The sequence below is a fragment of the Somniosus microcephalus genome, chromosome 4, assembly GCF_052327205.1.
Source record: "Somniosus microcephalus isolate GS21.2 chromosome 4, FLI_Smic_1.0, whole genome shotgun sequence".
Lineage (NCBI taxonomy): Eukaryota > Metazoa > Chordata > Chondrichthyes > Squaliformes > Somniosidae > Somniosus > Somniosus microcephalus.
Window position 1 is genome coordinate 230,766,453 of NC_140990.1, and position 27,071 is coordinate 230,793,523.

Below are 27,071 nucleotides of genomic sequence, written 5' to 3' on the forward strand. Positions count from 1 at the left end.
GGGAAGCTAGATAAGTACATTAGGAAGAAAGGAATAAAAGGATATGCTGATAGGGTGAGATGAAGTAGGGTGAGAGGAGGCTGGTGTGGAGCATAAACACTGGCATACACCAGTTGGGCTAAATGGCCTGTTTCTGTGCTGTAAATTCCTATGTAATTCTATGTAACCAAGGGCTCTACAGCCAATTGTAGATGTGTACAACATATTACTTTATGTAACTACCTTAATACCTGTCATTTTTCAACTCACCAAGCCTTTAGTCAACTTTCACATTCCAAACTGAATTATGCCCAGAGGGCCTGTTCCAATACTTGTGTTCACAGCAAAGAAGGCAGTTTCAATAAACAGACATTCCTGCATAAATATAGGAATCTTTCCTCTTTGCACGTTTCATATAACAGTAACCCCTACACATGGCAGACAGCTAGTCTTTCTCCTTTGTATATTGCTTCCTTACAGTACTATGCTTACTAATTCCACAAGAATTCCATGCATGTACTGAACTATTTCTTCTTCCCTCAACCAACTCAGCTAAAAGCAATGGCAAGCTAAAATGCAAATTGAATACAGTAAACAAAAAATCACTGATTGCAAATGCATTGACTTTAATGAACCAACACTTAAAGAGAATCCTTCTGCGTGGACATATGCATTTTTGGTGGTAAATATTTTAAATTAGATAGCTATCTAGTAACTTCCTAGAAACTTTGAACATCCTTCATAATCCTTCTATTTAGACAAACATTGTTAGGTAACGGTTTCAAGGGATAGGGAACAAATGGTGATTTTTTTTATTCATTCAAGGAATGTGGGCATTGCTGGCCAAGTCAGTATTTATTGCCCATCCCTAATTGCCCTTGAGAAGGTGGTGGTGAGCTGCCTTCTTGAACCGCTGCAGTCTGAGTGGTGAAGATACTCCCACAATGCTATTAGGTAGGGAGTTCTAGGATTTTCACCCAGCGACGATGAAGGAACGGCGATATATTTCCAAGTCAGGATGGCGTGTGACCTGGAGGGGCACTTGGAGGTGGTGGTGTTCCCATGCGTCTGCTGCCCTTGTCCTTCTAGGTGGTAGAGGTTGCGGGCTTGGGAGGTGCTGTCGAAGATGCCTTGGCAAGTTGCTGCAGTGCATCTTGTAGATGGTACACTCTGCAGGCACGGTGTGTCGATGATGGAGAGAGTGATGTTTAAAGTGGTGGGTGGGTTGCCAATCAAGCGGGCTGCTTTGTCTTGGATGGTGTAGAGCTTCTTGAATGTTGTTGGAGATGCACTCATCTACACCACAGAATACCCAGCCTCTGACCTGCTCTTGTAGCCACAGTATTTATGTGGCTGGTTCAGTTAAGTTTCTGGTCAATGGTAACCCCCAGGATGTTGATAGTGGGAGATTTGATGATGGTAATGCCATTGAATGTTAAGGGGAGGTGGTTAGACTCTCCCATGTTGGAGATGGTCATTGCCTGGCACTTGTGTGGCACAAATGTTATTCAGCTCAAACCTGAATATTGTCCAGATCTTGCTGCATGAGGGCATGGAATGCTTCATTATCTAAGGAGTTGTGAATGGCACTGAACACTGTGCAATCATTAGCGAACATCCCCACTTCTGACCTCATGTTGGATGGAAGGTCATTGATGAAGCAGCTGAAGATGGTTAGGCCTAGGACACTGCCCTGAGGAACTCCTGCAGCGATGTCCTGGGGCTGAGATGATTGTTTATCAGCATATCAATAATCAAACAGTATCCTTACCACCAGGGACAAAATCCAGGACCTATATTGGATATACACTTAATTTAATTTCTTGGATGTTGCAAGGGTATGTTCTGTGGAAGACAACATAGGTGAGAATAGCTCCCACAACAGAAAGACATCATTAGTGCTTTCCTGATTGTAACGTGACAGATTGCTATTAAAGGATCATCCCATATTAATCTTGAGTGATATAGCGGACAATTGCAGGCAGCAAGGACACCCGCCCCAAGCTGGCAGGGTCCTCTTTAAGTATGCAGATTGGTCTCCAGTGACATCATTGAGGCCCAACCTGCTATTTTAGCCTGAGGCCTGAGTGGGGGGCAGCGGTGGCTCTAAAGCAGAAAATATCTCCATTAAACATAGCTAGACTAGAGGAAATCTCCAAGATGCAAGGAAGGGCAAGGAAATCTGCACTTACATGAAACCATGTAATCATTGATTAAGGATTAAAAATGGGCAAAGCTAGGTTCAACCTGAAGAATGCAATGTAAGTGACAGAATAAGGTCATGAAGTACACATTTTGTTCATCCATTCCACACACCATGAGGTAGATAATAACAATGGTATAATTATACTTCTTTTATTTAGTACACTACATGTATCTGTAATTAGCCAGCTATATCTGATACTTTCTCATGAAAATGTTATTCGCCAAAAAAAGAAACAAGTACAGCCCCAAAATACTACATTTTAATGATTTTAGCTCTGTGCATATTGGCACTGGGGAACAATTATGTCCCGGATTTTGCTGTACTGATAATGGCGAGACTGTCAGCGCTCGCCGTTATTACTGGGTAAAACTGACAGCAACTTCTGGTATCCGCACATGCAAAGTTAAACGTAAAAATCCAGAAGTTGCTGTCAGAGATACCGTGCTCCTCCACAATCTGCACTATTACAGTCTTTGCCAATGGACTCTGCATAGAAATCACTGTTAAGGTGTGAACTTAAACTAATTACCCACTATTATTGCACTAAAGACAGACGAAAAACTTAAGTCTTGCTCGGAGTAACTGAGTTTTTAACAGCATAGTAAGTCATAATTACTGCTGAACAACCGCTTTGGACCAGAAGAAAATGATTTTACAAGCGTGGAGTCCCATTCTCTCAGAAGAAATGTAATGTTGCAAATTTTTAGAAAAATTCAAATTCAACATTTTTTTTCAGGGTTTTTGTGTTTTTCTAATTAAGTTTCTCCCATAATCACATGTGTATGTCCCAATCTTTATTTCGTTTTCTGTACAATGATTTAAATGTAATTTATATTTTCTGTGTTTACTTCCTGCTTTGCCGTCTGTGAGGATTCGTCAATCTGATTGGTTGATCAGCCTCCCTGCTGCTTGATCTATTCACAGATGCCGCAGACCCCCTGTAGAAGGCCCCAAATTCAAAGTGACATCGGGTAAAAGAGGAAATCTGTGCTCTATAACCTGCTAAAACTTTGTAGGCAGCTTTTTCTGAGGTGAACGGCAAGCGCCATTCTTTCACTGCTGACTGCAAAATCTGGGTCAATATATATTTGTTGATCTCCTTTAGTGGTGCACATTGGAAATCAAAATCAAATATAGTTTTCAGTGAAGTGAGGTTTGAGGGTGACGATAATTGGACTGGGGCATGCAGACATAATTCAGTCCTCATTTTAAAGTCATACAGTACCTCCAATGTGGGTAGGTGACAAACCAACATAAGCAGTTTCCATTATAAATGTGGACATAGGAATTTATAATGGGGAACGTTGACAGGAAGTGCCTACAGATATAAGATTTTGAATATATTAGTTAAACTGCGGACTTACTAGAAAGAGCCAACAAGGACATTCTCCCTGCTTCTTTTGTGCACTAGATATGACAGGAAAGGCTGCCCTGCAGAATTTAAAACAAACAGTCAATTTTTAAACAAATTACAAAACTAAAAGTCTGGCTCAGCCTAATTAATACTGAGGTGGAGGGTTCTTTCAATTTGCCTAGGCTGTGGGAGAGGGGGAGAAAAACAGCCTGGGGTCCTGCTCCTGATTGCTATGGATTGGCCTCTGTTGGAGTTTTTCCCCTCAACTGATGATGGCTTGCGGGAAGGTAGGGCCAATTGTTATATCATCTATATAGAATAAATTCCATGTCACATATATGTGAAACAATTGGCACATGGTGTTAATGACCACATGTATGTTTTATAAAGATAATAATCATTAAATAGTATTCAGTAATTGCCCAACTAAATTATGCTCCCAGATAGTTTCAATCATGCAATCTGAAATCCTCTAGTTAGTAACATCATTATTTTTTCTTGTCTTGTCTACCTTTGCTCTCTATAAGGCACCAACAATTAGCAAAACCAACAATTCTACGGGTGACTGAGTCACACCTAAAATTATTAAGGCACAACTAGAATGATATGGATAAGACTTGCACAGCATTATAATCAGTAAATATTGTCACCGGGTTTGTACTTTTATATTCATTTAATGAAACAATGCAGCCTACTTCCAGTCACCTTCCACTATTACCAACCAATTATCAAGGGAATCCATTGATTTGATAATGTCACTATTGTCAAACCCTACTAATATAATTTTCTCATTTTTGTCACACAATCTATTTTCCTCTTTGGATCTTTCTCTCTCACGAATCATTTAACCACTGCCATTCGGCAGGGAGCCTACTCTCAAGCCTCAAGTAATGTCATTCTTGAGACGACTCCTTGTGGATGCATGAAACTAGCCAGAATGACTTCTTGTCTTTTCCTTCCTTCTACTAACTCATTTCTGTTTGTTCTGTGTAGTTGGCTGTAACATTTGCTTATATAACAACAGTAACTAACTTCAAAAGTAATTAATTGGCTGTAGATTGTTTTCGGATGCCGTGAGCGTGTGGAAGGCACTAAATAAATCAAAGTTCTCTCTTTCTTTCATGTACATATTCTCATTTCATGAATAATCCTCTCACCCAGGATTCACATCCCTGGACAGTTGAATAAGATTATTTTCACATCTTAACTGCTTACAAATATCAGATTGCTCGGATACTCTCAAAATCTCGCATAACATCACAGTGTGATCATTGCATCTTGAAGAGTAACATTTGTATTTTTCCAATTGTATCACAACTTTTATGCCTCTACGACCACAAGCAACAAATTCAAGGTGAATCATAAATATTTTCCTCACAGACTTTTATTTTACTGTGCTCATTATTCATTTATCCACATGTAAGTATAAACTCATGGATTCAACAAAAACCAAAAGGACATTCTAAATCCTTTCCTAGAAGGCAAAACAAGAAGTTTTCATCACGTTCAAATTACAATACCATTAGGGGAAGAGTCAGGCAAGTGAGTAGATGGGAGTACATCACCCACCCAAGCACAAGAATAGTGACTCCGCCTCTAGACAAGATGGGCCAACCCTGTACACCTCTGTGTAGTTACCCTTGGCCACCACCAACAAAAAGATCCTGATCTTAAAGCTTATGTAACATTACTATGTATATCCAAGTATATACTTTCAAGGCAACAGTATGAATTTATTCTGTTATTCTCCTGCAAATGTCATGCAAGCAAAATGTACGCTGCTGAAATATGTAAACTTTCATGTTAAAAGATAGCATGAAAAGACACTTTACTGAAGCTGCAGAATGCAGGACTTGGATTCATGCCTGTGATTCACTACATGCTGATTTACAAATTTCAGCCAGTGCTGGTGTAAGACAGCTGAGGAAAAATCACAGACTTGCTTATATAAGGTTAAAGGAAGTCTTTCAGACCAAGTCAGCTGCACTCTTCTGGTAAACTGGCCATAGTCAAAGACCTGAGAACAAATAGTTCCCCTGCCCTTTCAGCTAGGACAGCACATGATCTGGGATACCATAAAAAGAGAAGAGGACACAAGTGCTTTAAAATAGAAAAATATGCAAACGTGATGTTTAAAGAAAATTTCAATAAATAGGAAAATTATTTTGTAACGTGTGTCATGTGTGGATTGGATGTATGCAGGCAGATGCTGTCATGGTAAAACTAGCTCCATCAAAACGCACATCGGCTGACATGAGAAGGTACTTGAAATCCCTCCCATACTGTCAGACTGCAGGCCACTGTCACACATTTGAGAATTAAATGGGAAATTGCCATGAATTCTTCTTCCATTCCCAATCCTGACCATGTCCTGACATAGTGATAGGTGCTTGGTAAATTTTTAAATCAAGACTCACGTTATAAGTCTTGTCATTAAAAGAAAAAATATAGTTAGCATCAGTCACCTAGGGAGTGCAATAAAAGTGACCTTTACCATGGTTAAGATTGAGCACAATATCTGGGCTGACGCGTCAATGCAGTACTGAGAAAGTGCTGCCCCCTCAGGTGAACATAAAAATCCCATGGCAATAATTGGTGAAGAACAGGCCAGTTCTTCAGGTGTCCTGACCAGCAGTTATCCTTCAACAACACCACCAAAAAGAGATTATCTGGACATTTATCTCATTACTGTTTGTGGGACCTTGCTTTGTGCAAATTGGCTGTCCCCTTTCACCTACATTACAACAGGGATGACACTTCAAAAGTAATGCATTGGGTGCGAAACACTTTGGGACGTCCTGAGGTCATGAAAGGTGCTATATAAATACAAGTTGTTGTTGTTATATGATTTGGAGTGTACCTTTTGCCACCCAATATTTAGATAAACTATAGCAAGACTTAGAAATCATAATAGAGATCCCGACTCCATACATCAGCTACTGGAATATATCACGTACTGCCACGTGAATTCTCCTTCCTATAAAGTTGGAAGACTGGGTAATCATGTCTTACTGAGTCAAGACACAGGCTTTGATCAAATATGTAGTTTTATTCGCTTGAAATAGATGCATAAACAGTACACAGTTTAGCACTGAGATATATTTTTCCCTGCAATCCTTGATATATGAGTATGCAAAGATGCAGCTTACTTTCTCTAACACAATCTCTAATCATACGTTTACTTGCCATAATCTCAAATGAGGGGAGACCAAAAGCTTGGTCAAGGAGGTGTGTTTTAAGAAGGGCCAGCCTTGACTCAGTAGTAGCACTCTCACTTCTGCATCAGAAAATCATCAGTTCATGAACCCTAAAACAGGCGTTAGGCCCTTTAAATATATTATACCTCTTGAAGGACCCTTTGAGAAACCAGTTCCCAATAAGCGGAACAAACATCGGACCTCCCCCATCAGGATTCTTCAGCGACCCCCGCAACCGCCAACCAAAAGAGAGTGTTTTAATTTAAAAAAAAAACCCTTTCTGTGAATCCTAGAGGAGCAATATTGCTCCCTCCGACTCCACAGAACTGACGATCACCACCACCCCCCCACCCCCGCTCCAATGCAACTCCCCTCCCGGAACTTACCTGAGGGCCGCAGATGGCAGAAACAGGCCCAGACTAATTGCTGCCCCCCATAGGTCTGCTGGTGCCTAAAGAATTTACCCCAGTATCGAGAGGAGAGGGAGAGGGAGAAGGAGGGGAGGGAAGGAGGGAGGGGAGAGGAAAAAACTGAGGGGGGGATTATGTCAGAGTTTTCGTTTTCACAATACAAATCAGATTCTGAAGCTAAACATGCTAAGGGTAAAGATGACACTACAGTAATAATGCCTCATGTGGGAACCAGGAAAAGTACCAGATGTAACTCAGCTCTTTGAAGCAGCAGTAAGAGCATATTCATTTGTACAGCAGGAGGGTCAATAGTAATTGGAGTAATTAAAAAAAAAATCATTCATGGGATGTGGGTGTCGCTGGCAAGGCCAGCATTTATTGCCCATCCCTAATTGCCCTTGAGAAGGTGGTGGTGAGCCGTCTTCTTGAACCGCTGCAGACTATGTGGTGATGGTACTCCCACAGGGCTGTTAGGTAGGGAGCTCCAGGATTTAGATCCAGCGACGACAAAGGATCGGCGATATACTTCTAAGTCAGGATTGTGTGTGACTTGGATGTGGTGGTGTTCCCATGCACCTGCTACCCTTGTCCTTCTAGGTGGAAGAGGTCGCGGGTTTAGGAGGTGCTGCCGAAGAAGCCTTGGCGAGTTGCTGCAGTGCGTCTTGTAGATGGTACACACAGCAGCCACGGTACGCCGGTGGTGGAGGGAGTGAATGTTTAAGGTGGTGAATGGGGTGCCAATCAAGCGGGCTGCTTTGTCTTGGATGGTGTCGAGCTTCTTGAGTGTTGTTGGAGCTGCACTGATCCAGGCACGTGGAGAGTATTCCATCACACTCCTGACTTGTGCCTTGTAGATGGTGGAAAGGCTTTCAGGAGTCAGGAAGTGAGACACTCGCCGCAGAATACCCAGCCTCTGACCTGCTCTTGTTGCCACAGTATGTATGTGGCTGGTCCAGTTGAGTTTCTGGTCAATGGTGACCCCCAGGATGTTGATGTTGGGGGATTCAGCGATGGTAATGCTGTTGAATATCAAGGGGCCATCATTTATGTCTGAGAGTATATCTGAGAAAGTGGTAGGGGTAATAGTAGAAGTGGTGTGCTGCATTATTCTTTAGTATTAGGAACTCCTTGGAGCCAGAAACAACTATTATAGTTTTCTGTCCTTACCTGCATTTATAGGCTTGTGCAATTGTCATGCTCAAATTTTATTTTGAGGAGTTTGAGTTTGAAATTAAATTAACAATAACTACAGACCATGGTAAAAAATCATTTTAGCTGCAGGAAACACATTTTGCCTCCACCGAAACATAGCCAAACCTTATCAATGCTGCTCTCATACCTTTGGTGATTAACCAACAGCACTCTGATCCCATTGACATGACAGTGACTCACCCTTACTCCTGATCTGTATCTTTGGGAGTAAATTTACCAATATTAAAACTAAGCCTATATGGTTTACATGGAAACAACAGAAGGATGGGCAGTGTAGTGCTGTGCAAAAATAATTTCACATGAAATGCATCCAAGTTATTCAGTAATCACAGGTGACACTTGCTCAGTGGTGAAACACATAGGTATACATTCAAAAGGGCATTTGAAAACTCCTTCCATACCCAATGTATAGGGTGTTTGATGGTGTTGTTGAGTTGAAAGAGGATCACAGTTCAAGTCTCTGTAGCACAGTCATTTAAAATAAAAAATGTAATAATCCACATCCCTTCTCCCACACCTCTGATCATTTTACCATCAGAAGTTGATGCTCATGTCACGTATCAAATAACCTATTTGGAGGAATATGTTCAAGACAGAAATCTCCTTGTCAGTTTTGTTGGTATATTTGCACTGGTATGAATGTAGCAGTATCCAATTGCTAAGCAAGAAAAACATGTTGCGTCTGTGTGGTGATTTCTCAGAAAAAGTGACATTACATATACTTGCACACTGCATTTGAATTGGTTTTTTTATCGACCAGTAATAACTAACTGATGACACGTCTTGGTGTCACTTTCATCTGTAACGATTACTCAATGTATCACAGGATGTGATAACTTTCTGGGTTTGTTTGGACAGAGACGGGGGTTAAGAGTTCTGCTTCAGTGTGGAGTCATCCAGCAGCCGGAAGTAGGTGGGACCTTACTTCAGAGAACTTCGAGAGCAAGAACAGAACCAGAAAAGTGGAGAGATCGGCGCCGACTTCCAGCAATCTCGGTCCCCCGTGAGGTGAGAGCGACCATCCCCACCGCAGTCCCGTTCTCAGATCCATCATGATCTTCACTCTGCTGAAAGTGAGCGTGCTCCTACTCGCTGTGGACTGCGACGCGACTGCCCAGGCACCAGGTAAAGACTAGGAAGGACTGTTTGGGGAATCAAGAGTTGTTGACTTGGATCCTCGTTGCGATCAAACTTGCGCAGCTAACCAGTATGAGTGGGTCACTAATCGCGGTTCTGAAATATGTAAACCCCTTTGGCCAGGAAGTTTTGGGTGGGACGCTGCTGGGAGTGCTGTAGCCGTGGAACTCCATCAGGCAGTGCAGATGGAGGTAGTACGTGTGTAGTACACAAGGAGAAATGTTACCGAGCATAACATAGAGCTGCAAGAAAAAGGCAGCGGGTTACAAGTTACCGCAACCCATCATCTCTGGGTTCCGGTGGAATGTAGTATATCCACTATGGTGGATTAACCTACTCACGTCGGTGCAATACTTCATACTTAGAACTCAGTTGTATAGTTATCATTACATGGTTTTGATTTTTAAATTCGCTGTCCACATGATCCATATTTGACATGCGCGAAATAAAAAGAAAAGACTTGCATTTCTAAAGCGCCTTTCACGACCACAGGGTGTCCCAAAGCGCTTTACAGCCAATGAAATACTTTTGAAGTGTAGTCACTGTTCTAATGTAGGAAATAGTAGTTAATACCTTTCAGCAGTTTAGTGCTCCAGAAAGAACTGAACAAGCTGCTGATGGTTCCTTTAGTAACTGTCACAGTTTTTGGCCTGTTCTCATTAAAACAATATCTCAAATAACTATGATTTATTTAAATCCTTGTACTTTGTACTAATGTGCCTATGTTGTGCTTTCTATATATTTTCAACCTGCATAATTTATTAATTTAATGATTGAACTTACTCAATGAAGCATCTAAACACCAAATTTGGTGTGGGGGGGGGCGGAGTTGGGGGTCAGGGTATAGTCAATACTGAGGAAGACTGACAAAATACAAGCCAATAACAAACCTGTAAATGGCAAATTAATTTCAATATGGATAAGTGTGAGGTAGTGCATTTTGGTAAGAGGAATAAGGCAGCCGCTACTCCTTGGAAGATAAGTCTAAATGTGGTAGAGGAGCAAAGGGATCGAGGGATACAGATTCACATATCATTAAAAGTAGCAACGCAGGTTAACAAAGCCATAAAAATGCAAACAAAGCACTGGGGTTCATTTCTAGAGGAATCGAATTCAAAAGCAAAGAATTTATGTAAAACTTATATAGAACCTTGGTTAGACCACACTTAGAGTAATGTGCTCAGTTCCGGTCTCCACATTTCAAAAAGGATATAGAGGTACTGGAGGAGGTGCAAAAAAGATTTACAAGAATGATACCAGAACTGAAAGGTAATAACTGTCAGGAAACACTGAACAAGCTGGGCTCTTTTCTGTAGAAAAGAGAAGGCTGAGAGGTAACTGATAGAGGTCTTTAAAATTATGAAGCGGTTTGATAGGGTAGATGTAGAGAAGCTGTTTCCACTGGTGGGGGGAGTCCTAAACTAGGGACCATAAATATAAGATAGTCACCATTAAATCCAATAAGGAATTCAGGAGAAACTTCTTTACTCAGAGTGGTTAGAATGTGGAATTTTCTACCACATGGGGTGGTTGAGGTGACTGGTATAAATGCATTTAAGGGGAGGCTAGATAAGTACATTAGGGAGAAAGGAATAGATGGATACATTGATAGGGTGAGATGAAGTAAGATGGGAGGAGGCACATGTGGAGCATAAACACCGGCATAGACCTGTTGGCCGAATGGCCTGTTTCTATGCTGTAAATACTATGTAACATCAGTTGTTAGTACCAACAATGAGGAAAATATATATATTTTTTTTTTTTAAAAAGAGTACTTATTTTGTTTTTTCAGTGCAATATTAAATTGCTGATCCCAAGAGGTTGGGGCTGGAATTTGTGGAACATTGGTAAAATTCACAGAACTGTTTCTTGATATCTAAAATGTGTGGCACCTAGATAACAATTTGGTTCACAGATTATAATTAACTTCAACAGAAAAAATCATACACAGTTGCAGAAATACTGTTACTGAGTTAACATAGAATCAATGCCTAGGAAAGTGACCCAGAATTACTGTGAAGAAGTCCAAGGAATGATGAGGCACAGCTAGCAAAGACTGTACATTTATCTTGTATTTTTGGGTTATATATTATTCAGGGTTATATATTATTCAGTTTAAAAGTATATTGACCTGGAAGAGTTTTATATTTCAGAAGATCCAAATGATTTTATCCCCTGGCTGCTATTGTTGTTACACTGCAAAAACAAGAGGGAGAATCTGATACGGCTCTGACATTAACCATCTCTGTGATATCAATTTTTCACACAGACATGCAAGAACAGGTAGAATAAATTTTTGTTTGCACAGGACTTTGATAATGTTCTCAGATCTGTCAGAGGTTCCCCCAAGCGAAGCAGCGGAGGATTTGTATTCCATTACATACTGCTGCGGTATTACATATTGCTATACAGCAGCAATGCCATACTGACTGGAGAAAAAATGGGAAAGGTTGATAAATTGAGTTCTTCCACTTTTTCTAACTATAAATTATATATGCTATATGTTGCTGATCAAGGCACAAAATCCATCTACTTTGATTGAATGTCAGCTGTGCAAAATGTGGGATTCACTCTAACGTGCACTCAGCTCTGGTAAGTTCGAGTAATCCATGGAAACGGAAAGAACTATGTCAATTTATGTCAGATGGGTTCTGTGTAGACTAAGTCCCTGTAACCAGCGTTGCCACTTAAAAAAACATATTGGACCTTGATACATTCTGCTGTTATGATTTTGTACTATAATGGAGAAGTACATTACAATTAAAGCACTTTGGGATGTCCTGAGGTTGTGAAAGGTACTATATAAATGCAAGTTCTTCACATTCTTTTAGTTAGATTTTGTGTACCTGGAGCTGCTCAGATACAATCCAAGCACAAGAGATCTCAAATTAATATACTTTTGTGACGTTGTCGTGCGATATGAACATGTTTTCAAGCAGGAATAGCACATTCATTGGAATGTGAAATCTCTGTCTAGAGATGAACGATCAGGATTTTTGAACTCCATTATATAGTGTGCCTTGCACTTAGGGCATTTTTGAAGTTAGAAAATGACCTCATTCCCAGCACTGAAATAAAAATGTGGGTAGGATGTCACTAACCAAACAGGAATTGGACGAGATATGGCAGTCATATATAACCAGTCATTTCTGGCCTTGTGACTCTCCTCTCAATCTGTAACTTTTAAAGTTAAACAATTCATTATCTCCAAGATTAATTTCTTCTTTCCCTCAAAATTTAATTGGTTTGTCTCCAACCTTACAGCAAGCGGTAACTGTGCTCAAAGTTGTCAACCAGTAGGTAGACAACTTTAACATTTGTGTAAGGTACAGAAGATTGCAATGAATACAATTTCCTCTGAGATAGTCCTCTGAGATATTGGCATGCCCAGGTGTTTATTGTATTCAGAAAAGCTGTATTAGAGGAACTTGTGTGCAATGTGCTAATAGTGTCTGTACCAAAAGTATACAGGAACTTGGAAGACTGAATCATTTCACTTATCATACCACAAGGCATGAGGACTTTCTTAACATTCCACATCCTGCATCCTAAATTGATATGGTTGTAGTTTGTTGAATGCACATCTCCAGCGTGAATTTGTGGCAGATTGGATACTGCTTAGTATTCTGCACATTGTTGACTAATATGAACAACAACAACAGCAACAGCAATAATTTGTATTTATATAGCCCCTTTGACGTAGTAAAACATCCCAAGGCGCTTCACAGGAGTGCTATAAAACAAAATTTGATGCCAAGCCACATCAGGAGAAATTAGGGCAGATGACCAAAAGCTTGGTCAAAGAGGTAGGTTTTAAGGAGCGTCTTAAAGGAGGAGAGTTAGAGGGGCGGAGAGGTTTAGAGAGGGAATTCCAGAGCTTAGGGCCTAGGCAGCTGAAGGCACAGTCACAGTTGAGCGATTAAAATCAGGAATGCTCAAGAGGCCAGAATTAGAGGAGCGCAGATATCTATGGGGATGTAGGGCTGGAGGAGATTACAGAGATAGAGAGGGTCGAGGATTTGAAAACAAGGATGAGAATTTTAAAATCAAGGCATTGCTTAACCAGGAGCCAATGTAGGTCAGCGAGCACAGGGGTGAACGGGAATTGGTGCAACTTAGGACACAGGCAGTTGAATTTTGGATGACCTCAAGTTTGTGTAGGGTAGAATGTGGGAGGCCAGCCAGGAGTGCGTTGGAATAATCAAGTCTAGAGGTAACAAAAAGGCATGGATGAGGGTTTCAGCAGCAGATGAGCTGAGGATGGGCGGAGACAGGCGATGTTATGAAGCTGAAAATAGGCGGTCTTAGTTATGGCATGGATATGTGATCAGAAGCTCATTTCAGGGTCAAATATGACACCAAGGTTGCAAACAGTTTGGTTCAACCTCAGACAGATGCTAGGGAGACTGATGGAGTCAGTGTCTAGGGAACGGAATTTGTGGCAAGGACCGAAAACAATGGGCTCGATTTTGCCAGGCCCGAGGAGGCAGGATTGGAGGCGTGTGAGTTGTTAAAATCGCCAAAAATTGCAGGTGGGCCCGATCCTGCCTCCATCCCGCCTCCGAGCAATTTTCCCAAAAGCATGTTTTCTGACCCCCTATCCATCCCGCCTCCAAGAGGAGGGATAGGACCTTAAGGCCCTTAACAACCACTTAATAGCCTCTATAATCCCATTTTGAAAGGCCTTTTCAATTTTTAGTCATTTCCCCCATCCCTCAGGCCTCCTCTGGAACACGCCAGGTAATCCTGGTGGCCTCACAAGTGGATTGCTTACGAACAGCTGCAGCTCCACCATTACAAAGGAGTTTTTACCAATGATCATTTGCAGGTGGCAGAACTTTGTTGTTTCAGGTCTGGGGGAACTTTTAGCAGCTATACTCAGTGTTGTGGAAGTTTGGAGCCTGACACCCATCTCCAGTGTGACCTCCTGGGAAACCCCTCTCCCCACCTTGACTAAGTGCTTCCTCAACTGAGGCATATCTCAGAAGCATGGTGACCATTTAATTCCTTTCCTCCTGGACATCAGATTCAGATGAAGTCCAGCCGTGGCAGCAGCAGAACCATGAGCAACAGCAGCACCAACAGCAGGAGCATCAACAGGAACGCCAAACTGCTAGTTACCCACCTGAAGATGCACAGACCAGAAGTCGCCAGAGCGCGACCATATTGCTGCCTGGGATGCAAGGGACGCACTCATTTTGGTCACATTTGCTTAGCCTGTACAATCAAACACTTTTGCCTCGCACCTTCTTACCAGAGCATCGAAAATGGACAAGAACCTGCGGATTCCTATCACTCTGACCACCATACTGACAATTGCAAGTCGCTCTAAGCCCTCAATGTGGAAGTCCCATTTGCGAAATGACACAGGCCACAACTTCAACAGTTTGCCATCAGAATTTTTGATAACAACAAGCAATTGGTGGCATTTCAAAAATAAACACAATGTAACACCCAAGTGAGTACCCTTGTGATTACTTGTGCATTATCTTCCTCTTAGCATGCTCCTACGTGATGCTTCCCCTGTGGCTTCAGCAGATGTGGAGGCGCCTTGCTCACTTTCTTGCTGCTCCTGTCTCAACACCTTTGGCGGCCGTCCTCTGGGGTGGCGAACCTGTGAGGGCTCGGCAACAGTCTGCTGCTCCTGTGGCTGTGCAGGGGATGAGACGCCCATCTCAGTTGGGTAAGGACTCTGGTGGGGCTCTGACTGAGGGCTTTGCAGTGGCATGGTCGTTTGAGCGCTGCCACCAACATCCCTCTCATGGGTCAGCCCCACTTCAGAGCTAGCAAGTGGCTTGACAGCACCTTGCTGCACTTCAGGGGGGCCATGAGGACCCATTTCTGCACTGGAAGTCCTACTCCAGAGGACTTCCATGAAGGTCTGGTTTCTATGATCAGTAGCTGACCATCGCTCCTCAAGAGATGCCAGTCTATTCTGAACAATGACCATGTTTTCTAAACTCTGGCGACTTAGCTCCTCCATGACCATAGCCATCCCTTCCTCTACTGTAGCCATCCTTTCCACGGAGGTTGCCATCCTTTCCGTGGTGATGCGTTCATGCGGCAATGCCTCCACAAAGGCTTTGCTCATGTTCGCGATGGCCTCCTCCATTCGGTCGACACTCGCAGTGACCCTGGAGACAAAACCTGCCAGAGACTCCTGCACCTGCTCCTGGAGTTCCAGCACCGCTCTCTTTCTGGATGGACCCAGAGGCATAGGGTCGACATGCAGCTGAGCCGAGCTGGCAGAGTCCTGCGCCCTCCGACGAGGACTCTCCACTGCTGTGCCTGTCTCCACCATCTGCTGATGCTCACATGTGAGCTGTGATACACCAGGTGCCAACACTACTCTATCTCGCGAAGGTCCCACCGAGGTGTGAGTGTCTGCGCTGGTGCTGGGTGTGCTGAATTCTGCTGACGCTGCGCCCTCAGAGGTTGCAGCTTCCTCTGAGGAGTCTGGAAACTCAGGCTCTTGCTCCTGGACAGTGGGGACAGGGGCTGTCGATGGTCCTGTGGGGAGTAAAGGAAAGAGAGATGTGAGGTCAAGGTTACATGCACATTGAATACTGCAGATGATCATAAGTCAATCTGTTAGAGCATCAGATTCATTATCAGTGACTCATGCAATGTCAATGAGAGAGATGCCAAACTATTCTGTCACCAGATTGCTGTGATGTGCCCATCTCTCCGTCCCCCACTTGGGAATCCTCCTCGATCCCGGCGATTTCCAGGGCTGCCTCCTCCCAGGCGGTGAGCTGGGCTACTGAGGGTGGCCCTCCTCCTGTCATGGCTCTTTCCCTCTTATTGTGGGCTCTCTTTTCCTGCAATGAAGGACACAAGTGGAGTTTGAGTGAGAATGAAGGAGTGAGTGTAGATAATCTATAGCATAGATGCTTAGAAGGATACAAAGTACCCTCACTGTGTGTTGAAAGTTGTTGTTGTCATGGCATCACAGTGATAGGGAGTGTGAGGGCTGCATGGTAGAATAGTTACGCAAATGTGACCTTCGAGAGAGAGGGAATGGGTAAGGGTGCAGGCCTGTAAGTGTCAAGTGGCATGTGGAGGAAGAGTTTGGCAAAGCAGAGTGCTGGTGAGGAGAGGCAATGGGGATCAGATTGAGGGTGATGGGAAAGTCATACTCACTTTTCCTGTGCGGAGAAGATCATGAAACCTCTTCCTGCATTGCAGCCAGGTTCTGCGACTCAGCGAAATGGAGTTGACCTCCTGGGCCACTTGCAGCCACACAGCTTTTGTCTGCTGGAGTGGCTTTTTCTCCCTGAGGAAGGGAACAGCACCTCCTTATTTCCATCAGAGCCTGGAGGGAGGGCTCATCAAACCGAGGTGCACACTTTTTCTTGATCGTGGACATTGTCGGGAAATCAACACCTTCATACAATTTGCAGAGCCTTTGCAGTCTCCAGAGGAAGTAAGGCTGCTTGCAGGTCTTAAATCTAGCAGCATTGATGACATCATCGGAGGTGACTTTCTGTATGAAAAGACTCATTGGGCCAGGTGTTCCCACATGCAGGAAATCAATTGCCCAATTAGGGGAAAATCCCACTTTTTCAACACTTCAATTAGGAATCGGGGTCCTGACACGATTTCCACCTGACACGCCCCAGTCCGCCCACACTGACAAAATCCAGCCCTATGGCTTCGGTCTTCCCAATATTTATTTGGAGAAAATTTCTGCTCATCCATTACTGGATGTCAAACAAGCAGTCTGACAATTCAGAGACCGTGGAGGGGTCGAGAGAAGTGGTGGTGAGGTAGAGCTGGTTGTCATCAGTGTACATGTGGAAACTGACGCTGTGTTTTCGGATGATGTCACTGAGGGGCAGCATGTAGATGAGAAATAGGAGGGGGCCAAGGATAGATCCTTGGGGGACACCAGAGGTAACAATGCGGGAGCGGGAAGAAAAGCCATTGCAGGTGATTCTCTGGCTATGATTAGATAGATAAGAATGCAACCGCGCGAGTGTGGCCCCACCCAGCTAGACGACGGTGGAGAGGTGTTGAAGGAGCATGGAGTGGTCAACCGTGTCAAAGGCTGCAGACAGGTCAAGAAGGATGAGGAGGGATAATTTACCTTTGTCACAGTCACAAAGGATGTCATTTGTGACTTTGATGAGAGCTGTTTCAGTACTATGGCAAGGGCAGAAACCTGATTGAAGGGATTCAAACATGGAGTTGCGGGAACGATGGGCACGGATTTGGGAGGCGACGACACATTCAAGGACTTCAGAAAGGAAAGGGAGGTTGGATATGGGGCGGTAGTTTGCATGGGTGGAGGGGTCAAGGGTTATTTTTTTGAGGAGAGGGGTGATAATAGCAGATTTGAAGGAGAGGGGAGAGAGAACCGTTAACAATATCAGCTAACATGGGAGCCAGAAAAGGAAGTTGGGTGGCCAGCAGTTTGGTGGGAGCAGGAAGTGGGTCTCATGGACAAGATGAACGCGGAGAGGTCATGAGGGGAGATCGGAGAGAAACTGGAGAAAGATGCGAGTTCAGGGCTAGGGCAGGGGAAATCTTAGAGGAATTTTGGCCTGGTGGGCTGGGGAAGGAAAAGAAGCGGCAGAGGCAGCTGATCAGATGGTCTCAATCTTAGAGACAAAGAAGTCCATGAGCTCCTCACACTTGTTGGAGGTGAGGGTGGAGGAGACGGGGAGAGGGGTTTAAGAAGACGGTTACCAGTAGAGAATAGAAGCCAGGGGTTATCTTTGTATTCCAGAATGATCCTGGAATAGTGAACAGTTTTGGCAGACGAGAGCAGGACCCGATAATGCTTTATCTGTTCCAGCCAGATCTGGTGGTGAATGGCTAAACCAATTGTCTGCCATATCCGTTCAAGTCTGCGTCCCTTGGACTTAAGGGAGCAGAGATGAGGGCCATACTAGGGGGAATGGCCAGGGTGAGAGAGAGTAATGATTTTAATAGGGACTAGGGCATCAAAGGTGGTGGTGAGGGTATGGTTGAGCAGTTCGGTAGCTGCAGAAATGTCGTGGTGAATGGATTGGGATTTCGTAACTACAGTTGTAAATGAGTTGGGAGAGAGTTTTTCCAGGGCAGACACAGAAGGAAGCAGGGTTAGCAGGGGGTGAAGGGGAATGTGGGTGGGGAGTGATACAAGGAAGTGGTCAGAGAATGCCTTATCTGCGATTGACACGATGGGAGTAGCGAGGCCACAAGAGATGACAAGATCAAAGGGGTGGCCATGAATGGGGAGTTTACATGGAAGGAGAGATTAATGGAGGATAGGCTAGTGCACTCAGAGGAAAGAGAGCATGATGAATTGAGATGGAGGTGGAAATCACTGAGGATGAGAGGTCGCTTGGTGCAGAGGCTGAGGGAGGAAGGCAGTGAAGATACCTTGGTAATAAAATTTTTATGGTACTTGGGTGGGCGGTAGAGAACGAGAATTTTAAATGAGAGGTGAGGGGTGGAATAAGGTGTGATGCTCAAAGGAGGAGAACGTGCCGGAGGAGTTGGGGGACAAACCAAGGTGTGATTTGGTGATGAGAGCCACGCCACCACCACGGCGGTCTGAACAGGGCAAGTGTTGGAAGATATAGCCAGGTGGGGAGGCTTCAGTTAGGGTGTCATCACCCCTCAGTCAGGTTTCCGTCAGGGTCATGATGTCGATGTGATCATCCACGATAAGCTCAGGGATGGCAAGGGCCTTGTTCACAAGCAAGCGGACATTCTGTAGGGAGATGTGGAGAGGGTCGGTGATGGCTGACCCACTGCCAGGGTCCACAGGGTCAGTGCTCGGAGGGGCAAGTTGGACGTGGAGGAGCTTGACAAGATTAGCCCCCAGCGGGCATGCTGGGCAGGAAAGTTGGTGAGAGAGTGGGATAGGACAGTTGGGGTTGCTGCTCGTAAGGAGGCAGCAATGAGTGCCTCGATGGGTCCTTCGGAGGATGTCAAGAGAGGTACAGCGGGAAGTTGTAGGCTTATCTAAGAGGGAGTCAAGCCTTGGACGGCGAAGGAGAGTAGGAAGGTTGAAGAGTAATGAAGGATTGGGGTAGGGATTTGGGAGGGCAGAGTACCCAAGAGAGGAGAGGTGAAAGGAGGCCTGATGACAGGGGAGAGCGGTCAAGGAGGGTTAGAGAGAAAAGAAAAAGGGGGAGAAAAAAGTGGAAATAGAAGTGATCGGCTCGGGTCCGTAATGACAGCCAAAATGCGCACGCGAATGGACACAGGGAAAACTCAAGTTACATAGGCCTGGTTATGTAGCAATTATTGGGATACATATTTCCTGGTAGTAACAGGGAATAGGTAGGAGACAATAGGTGAGAGTCCAGAGTTAAAGTCAGAGGTCCTGTGGAGGGATAAAGTTGACATAGGTAGGGTGGAGTTGGCATGGAGCATTGATGAACTGTTGGGTAAGTTCAAAGACAGGTGTAGCCGGTTGGTGAAGTCCAGAAGCTATTTGAAGGGTAGAGAATTGGAGGATGGAGGTTATTACGTGGGAATGAGAATCCAGGAGATGTGCAGAATCGGTTGTGGTGCAGGAAGATGGTGGTGAAGTTGACGTGAAGTTGGAGGTCACCGTAGATCAGAAGCGGCGGAGAAATATAACCCACTAGCCAGCAACCAGCAAAGCTGAAAAACCAGTAGAACAAGTCAACCAGCTGAGCAGAGAAACAACAGCAGTTGGGGTAGATTGCCAAAGTTACTTTAAAAATGTTTTAGCAGCAGAATCAGAGACACAGCTGATGAGTCTTATGGTGTAGTCCAGTGCAGGAGCATTAGTCTTGATGTCCAAAGAAGTCCAGGAATTCGGAAACCAAATTTGAGAAGAGATTCAGCAGCTCAGTGAGAGAAGCAGAGAGCAGGCATAGGGGTGGGGGATCTGTAATGGCGGTTTAACATAATAGTTAACTTGTAGTTAGCTTGTAGTTAGAACTAAAATGCACCAAATAATTGGAGCCAAACTTGTACAGTGGAAGCGAGGAGATTTGGGAGAGGGAAAAGGATGGCAGCAGATTCCCCTAGATAGAGGTGAAGCAATGAAGAGCTCCTCATGGAACTGCCAGCCTAGCAGCAGCCATCTTGAAAAGATGGATTGAATTGTGGTTATACTGTGGAGTAAATTACAGAATTGAAAGCTTGCAGTCTTTAGGAATGTAGGGAATCCCATTTCTAATCAGTTTCCTGTGTTTTTCTATCTGGACTCTACACTTAATTTGTTTTCACTTTGTTGGATTAATATTTCCTGAAAATCTAACATACTATTTTGTTCCTCTTTCCCAAATTTTAGAGGAACATTGGAAACATATATAAAGTCATAGGAACAGGAGTAGGCCATTTAGCCCCTGGAGCCTTTGCCGCAATTTAATGAGCTCATGGCTGATATTTGACCTAACTCCATATATCCATCTTTGCCCAATATCCTTAATACATTTGGTTAACAAAAATCTATCAATCTCAAATATAAAATGAACAAGTGACCTAGCATCAACTGCCGTTTGCAGAAGAGAGTTACAAACTTTTCCCACCCTTTGTGTGTAGAAGTGTTTCCTAACTTCACACCTGAAAGGCCTGGCTCTAATTTGTAGGCTAGTCCTAGGATCCCCAACCAGCAGAAATAGTTTCTCTCTATCTACCCTATCAGTTCCCCTTAATACCTTGAAAACTTCGATCAAATTACCCCTTAACCATCTAAATTCCACCATACTGACATGGAAATATATCGCCGATCCTTCATCGTCGCTGGGTCAAAATCCTGGAACTCCCTCCCTAACAACACTGTGGTAGTACCTTCACCACAAGGACTGCAGCGGTTCAAGAAGGCGGCTCAACACTACCTTCTCAAGGGCAATTAGGGCAATAAATGCTGGCCTTGCCAGCAACGCCCACATCCCAGGAATGATTTTTAAAAAATACAACCCTAGTTTGTGTAATCGCTCCTTGTAATTTAACCCTTGGAGTCTAGGTATCATTCTGGTAAACCTACACTGCACTCCCTCTAAGGTGTGGTGCCCAGAACTGAACACAGTACTCCAGGTGTGGTTTAGCTAGGGCTTTGTGTAGATATAGCATAATTTTTACCCCCTCGTATTCTAGTCCTCTAGATACAAAGGCCAACATTCCATTAGCCTTTTTGATAACATTAAGGCCTCGATTTTCCTCTGCTATACCACCCAAAACTGGGTGCTGTATTCGCAGTGGAACAGGAAAATGGGGCAGGGAGGATTATTGCTGGATCTCCACCCCTTAAAACTCTGTTTGCATGCTTCCTACCCTACCCCCCAGGAAGGATCTTGGTCACTCCTTGACCATTTCACTACATTTAAATGATTGCGGAGAGTGGGGATAGGGAAACAGTCCCATTTCCTTGCCCTTCCGTCTCCATACTGCCAACAGAAGAGGGGAAATGGTCCTTGCTGGAGCAGCAACAGGAAGACACTGAATGAAGTCCTGGTAGATCTCCCCCGCGTCTTGTTCCTTTCTAACACCAGGTTGCAAGATGACAGCTCATTCAAAGCCCTTTCACAAAAATTCCTGGAAGTCTTCAGGAGGCTTCCGCCCCCTTTAAATGTTGCTCCTCCCCATTTTGGGTGCTGCAGAGAGTGCCCCAATTTCCCTGGCTGGCAGTGGCAGGCCCTCTATTTAGAGTGAAATTTCCATTAAGAGCCCACCCTACAGGTGTATTGAAACCTGAACCAAGAAAATGAATCAGAGTCACAGCGGGGTTGAGACAGTGAGTGGAAGTCTTATTTCCCCTTAATATTTCCACTTTACCTTAATACTGCAGTATTTCTGATTCCTATATTTAAAGTATGATTTATAAAGAAGTCAACATAAACATTATAACATCTCTGGGCTATTTCTATTTTGTAACCGCAGTAAGTACATTCGGTACATTAAGCAGTGATATTTTTGTGAGGAAGTATGCTTGTCTTAGTCCTCATTCTAGAGAGCTCATAGCAGCTCACAAGGCGGTTTCACCAGTTTGAGGACACTTCAGATGGGGCATCAATCATTTGACAGAGCTAAGCCGTACTAGAGCTGCATTGCTCTCAGATTGTGCAGCTTTCTTTGACTTTGAGTTTTGTGCTGTCTCCTCATGGTTGACTCTATAATGCTCAATAGTTTAGACAGTTTTCTAGGGCCCAGCTCTCACCAATACAGTAACATTTTAATTTTGTTTTTTACAACTAGTGACTCTGCTTTAATAACTACCTTTTTATAGTGCTGTTTTGCAAGATTTACATCACTATTGATAAGAAGGATCCAAACGTTTATTGAAAGAAATTTAAAAAAATGATGAAAACATCTCAGAAGAAGGGCGATGAGGTGACTTTTTTTAATGCAACGATTTATTGTGATCTGGAATGCATTGCTTGAAAGGGAGGTGGAAGCAGATTCAGTAGTAACTTTCAAAAGGGAATTGGATAATTACTCAAAAAGGAAAAATTTACAGGGCAATGGGGAAAGAGCAAAGGAGCAGGACTAATTGGATAGTTCTTTCAAGGAGCCAGCATAGGCATGATGGGCCGAATGGCCTCCCTCTGTACTGTATGATTCTATGATCTCAAAATACTACTACCACTGTAATAAAAATATGAATGCAAGTCAGTCTCTCAAAAGGAAAGCCCAAATTCTTTCATCTTCAAACTGTAAGGAGAATTTTGCAAGAGTTTATGATTTAAAAAAATACTACATTTTTAGTTGTTTTGAAATATTGTTGGTCAGAATTGTAATTTGCAATTTAAACCACAGATTCGTACCTACAACAGTATAAAGGTTGTGATGAACCATGCTAAAAACCTTTTAAGTTTCTGCATTTCAGTGCTAAAAATGCTCGTCCCATTATTTGTTGGACTTTAGCATATGTTGATCCGATCCAGCCGATTAAGGGTTAAGCTCCATTCAGTGGAATCTGACAGTATTCTGGAAATAGGGAAAATAAATTACACCATTCTGAAGTCAATAGGTGTCTCAACAGTAAAGAAAGTGGAAACAACTGACTGCAGTAATAGCAGGTATCTGTCACCAGAATTGTGTGAGATCAGGTTAGATCTCATTTACAATGCTCATAATGGACAAAGATGACATTTTCAGTGGTAGGGAGGTTTATTTGATAGTTTAGAACTCTGAAATCAGACACAATGGTCGCGATTTTATCGGCACTGAGAGGGCGGGTTTGGAGGTAGGTCAAAGGTTAAAATCATTTTGGTTGACGGCAGGGTCCAATCCCGTCGTCAACCCGCCTCCAAACAATTTTCCAAAGTGTCGGGTCCCCGGTTTACGCATGGACCTGACACCTAGGGGCGGGAAGTGGATTAAAGCCAATTACTTGCCTGTTAACAGGTAGTTGAGAGTAGTTGACAGGCTATTTTAAAATTTTGCTGCTTCTACCTTGGGCTTCCCGACGTCCAGACACCACGCCAGGTAAGTGTGGCATGTTGTGAGTCTGCTGTAATGTTTCTGGATTGATGACAGCTGCAGAAGTGGTGTGAAGGATCCAATGGTGCACTGGTGAGTCTCAGAGGTAAGAAAATGTTGGGAAAATCATTTTTAATGCATTTACACATTTCTTTAGGTAACAAGTTTTGAAAACGATATCTATTGCCACCTCATTGGGAGAACCTTGCTCACCAGTGATAGATCACTCCTGTCACCCCACCTGCAGCTGCCATCTGATCCAGCCTATTGAGGGAGTCATTGGAGAGCCTGGGTGCAAGAGCTCACCTTTGTACAGTGATTTTCATTGTTTGCAGCACCTCAATGCTGTCAAACATTGAGAAATGAGAAGTCAAAAAAAATTGTGCGTGGTCCCTTTAAGCAAACCGGCAGATGATGTCATCTGACCGGCTTCCTCTTAATTGGCCGGCAAGCCCGCAAGGCGGGTTTAACAAGGTCAATCAACGTAAAATCACGTCCGTGGGCCAGATGCAGTTGGGGGCGGGACTGGAAGCCGGAAACGACCTGACACGCTCCCAACCCGCATCCAATGACAAAATTGCAGCCAATGACATGATGACTCTATGACAAGAGATTGCAAAATTCAAGTAAAATTTAACATATAATTTTATGGGAAAAACATGACCAAATGGAACTTTCACTTGAAATCAATATTTAATTTACTTAAATCCAATAAGAATAATACTTACTTTTTTCTCATGCAGATCACAAGCTCCGGGAGCTGCTGTACGGCAATGAAATATGCACACTAAAGGCTGATAGTGGGCGCTGCAAAGCTGTAAACAAAAGATATTACTTCAACATATTCACACAGAAATGCGAAGAATTTATCTACGGTGGATGTAATGGAAATGAAAACAACTTTGAAACCAAGAAAGAATGTCTGGCAAAGTGTAAAGTGAAGGGTAAGCTCATTTACCTCACTGTGACTGTGCGAATATAACACACACTGCCTTGAATCTGGATATCTAGATCTTATTGGGCTGGATCTTGTGGTCAACGGCGAATGAATGGCGCCAGCCATTTGTTACACTTGACCACAGAATTTCTATGGGCTTTTGCACCGGAAGGTCCTGTCAGCCAACCAGCCAAAAAGCGCAGTGCCCTCTGCAGGGCATCTGGGACCTGTGTGAACAGGGTAAGCTACTGTGTGTCTCATTAACAAAGAATCATTAATGAACAGCGCAGAGTCTGAACCAGGAAGTGTAAGTTAGAATATTTAATTCAATGCCAAATCAGGTACAGAAAGCAAAATAAAGGGAAGGAAAGAAAGATTGGATTAAGAGAAAGAGAGATAAAAGAGACAGAAAGAAAAAGTGAGAAAAAGTATTTCAATTTTAGATTTTTTTTATATCACCAACAATAATAAAAATTTGAAGGAATGAGACTCCACATTTGTAAAAGTTAAATTTCAGTGTCAGAGAGGTTGTTTGGCAACTGGAATGGACAAGTCGTAACTTTTTCTGGCAAATTTAGTTTGTATATTTCACATAAGTACAGAACTTCATGTTGTTCTGTGTATTTGAATGGTGATTCAGACGGCGAGATGCCGTTTTTGGGAAGCTTTTGGAGAGCAAGACATCTTGGACAGCAACTTCCTGATTTCCGCGATTAACTGCGCCTGTGCGGTCGCTGGAAGTTGCTGTCCGATTTAAACTTTAATAACGGTGAGCACTGTTAGCCTCATCATTATTTCTATTGCAAAATATGGCCCGTTATTTTAGTGGTATGTGAGGAAGTAGTAAATAATGGGCCAGAATTTGCAGTCAAAATAACGGTGAGACTAATGGCGCTCGCTGTTATTCATGAGTAAATGGTACAGCAACTTCAGATGAGGGTCAGATGTGCAATTAAACGCAGATATCCAAAAGTTGCTCTCCGAGTTGCACAGCTCCATCATTAGATTCGTGAAAATGGCTTCTCGCTGCATATCTCACCACTAAAAACCCATTGAATGGTGTGAAGCTGCTGTATTTGCATGGTAGATATGAACTAACCTCACCACAGAAAGTTAACATAAGAACATAAGAACATAAGAAATAGGAGTGGGAGTAAGCCATCCGGCCCTTCAAGCCTGCTCCGCCATTTAATAACATCATGGCTGATCTCTTACCTCAACTCCATCTTCCCACACTATCCCCATATCCCTTGAGTCCCTTAGTATCCAAAAATCTATCAATCTCTGTCTTGAATATATTCAATGACTGAGCCTCCACAGCCCTCTGGGGTAGAGAATTCCAAAGACTCACAACCCTTTGTGTGAAGAAATGTCTCCTCATCTCAGTCCTAAGTGGCCAACCCCTTATTCTGAGACTGTGACCCCTAGTTTTAGACTCCCCAGCAAGGGGAAACATTCTCCCAGCATCAACCCTGTAAAGCCCTTTAAAAAATTGACATGTTTCAATGAGATCACCTGTCATTCTTCTAAACGCTAGATATAGGCCTAGTCTACTCAATCTCTCCTCATAGGACACTTCCTTCATCCCAGAATCAGTCTAGTTAACCTTTGTTGCACTCCCTCAAAGGCAAGTATATCCTTCCTCGGGTAAGGAGACCAAAATTGTATGCAGTACTCCAGGTGTTGTCTCACCAAGGCCCTATATATACTCCAAACGCTTTGTAATAAAGACTAACATACCATTTGCTTTCCTGATTGCTTGCTGTACCTGAATGTTAACTTTCTGTGATTCATGTACAAGGACACACAGGTCCCTTTGAATACCAATATTTCCCAGTCTCTCAAAATTTACAAAATATTCCGCTTTTCAATTTTTCCTACCAAAGTGGATAACCACACTTCTCCACATTATATTCCATCTGCCATGTTCTTGCCTACTCACTTAACCTGTCTATATCCCTTTGAAGGCTCTTTGTGTCCTCCCTACAGCTTACTTTCCCACCTAACTTTGTATTGTCAGCAAACTTGGATATATTTCATTCAGTCCCCTCATCCAAATCATTGATAGAGGTTGTAAATAGCTGAGGCCCATGCACTGATCCTTGCGGCAGTCCACTAGTTACAGCCTGCCAGCCCGAAAATGAGCCGTTTATTCTTACTCTCTGTTTTCTGTCCGTTAGACAACCCTCAATCCATGCTAATATATTACCCCCAATCCTATGAGCCCTAATTTTGTGCAATAACC

The 27,071-nt window shown here is 43.3% G+C and overlaps 1 protein-coding gene across 1 annotated transcript in view; it reads left to right on the forward strand.

Moving 5' to 3' along the window:
• Positions 1–9,198: 9,198 nt before the first annotated feature.
• Positions 9,199–27,071, forward strand: part of LOC147120260 (carboxypeptidase inhibitor SmCI-like) — a 73,633-nt gene continuing 55,760 nt past the window's right edge. The window contains exons 1-2 of the mRNA XM_085985911.1: positions 9,199–9,483; positions 24,633–24,833. Of these exons, the coding sequence (XP_085842037.1) occupies positions 9,411–9,483; positions 24,633–24,833 (274 nt within the window). The 5' untranslated portion in view covers positions 9,199–9,410. The remainder of the gene's footprint in view (positions 9,484–24,632; positions 24,834–27,071) is intronic.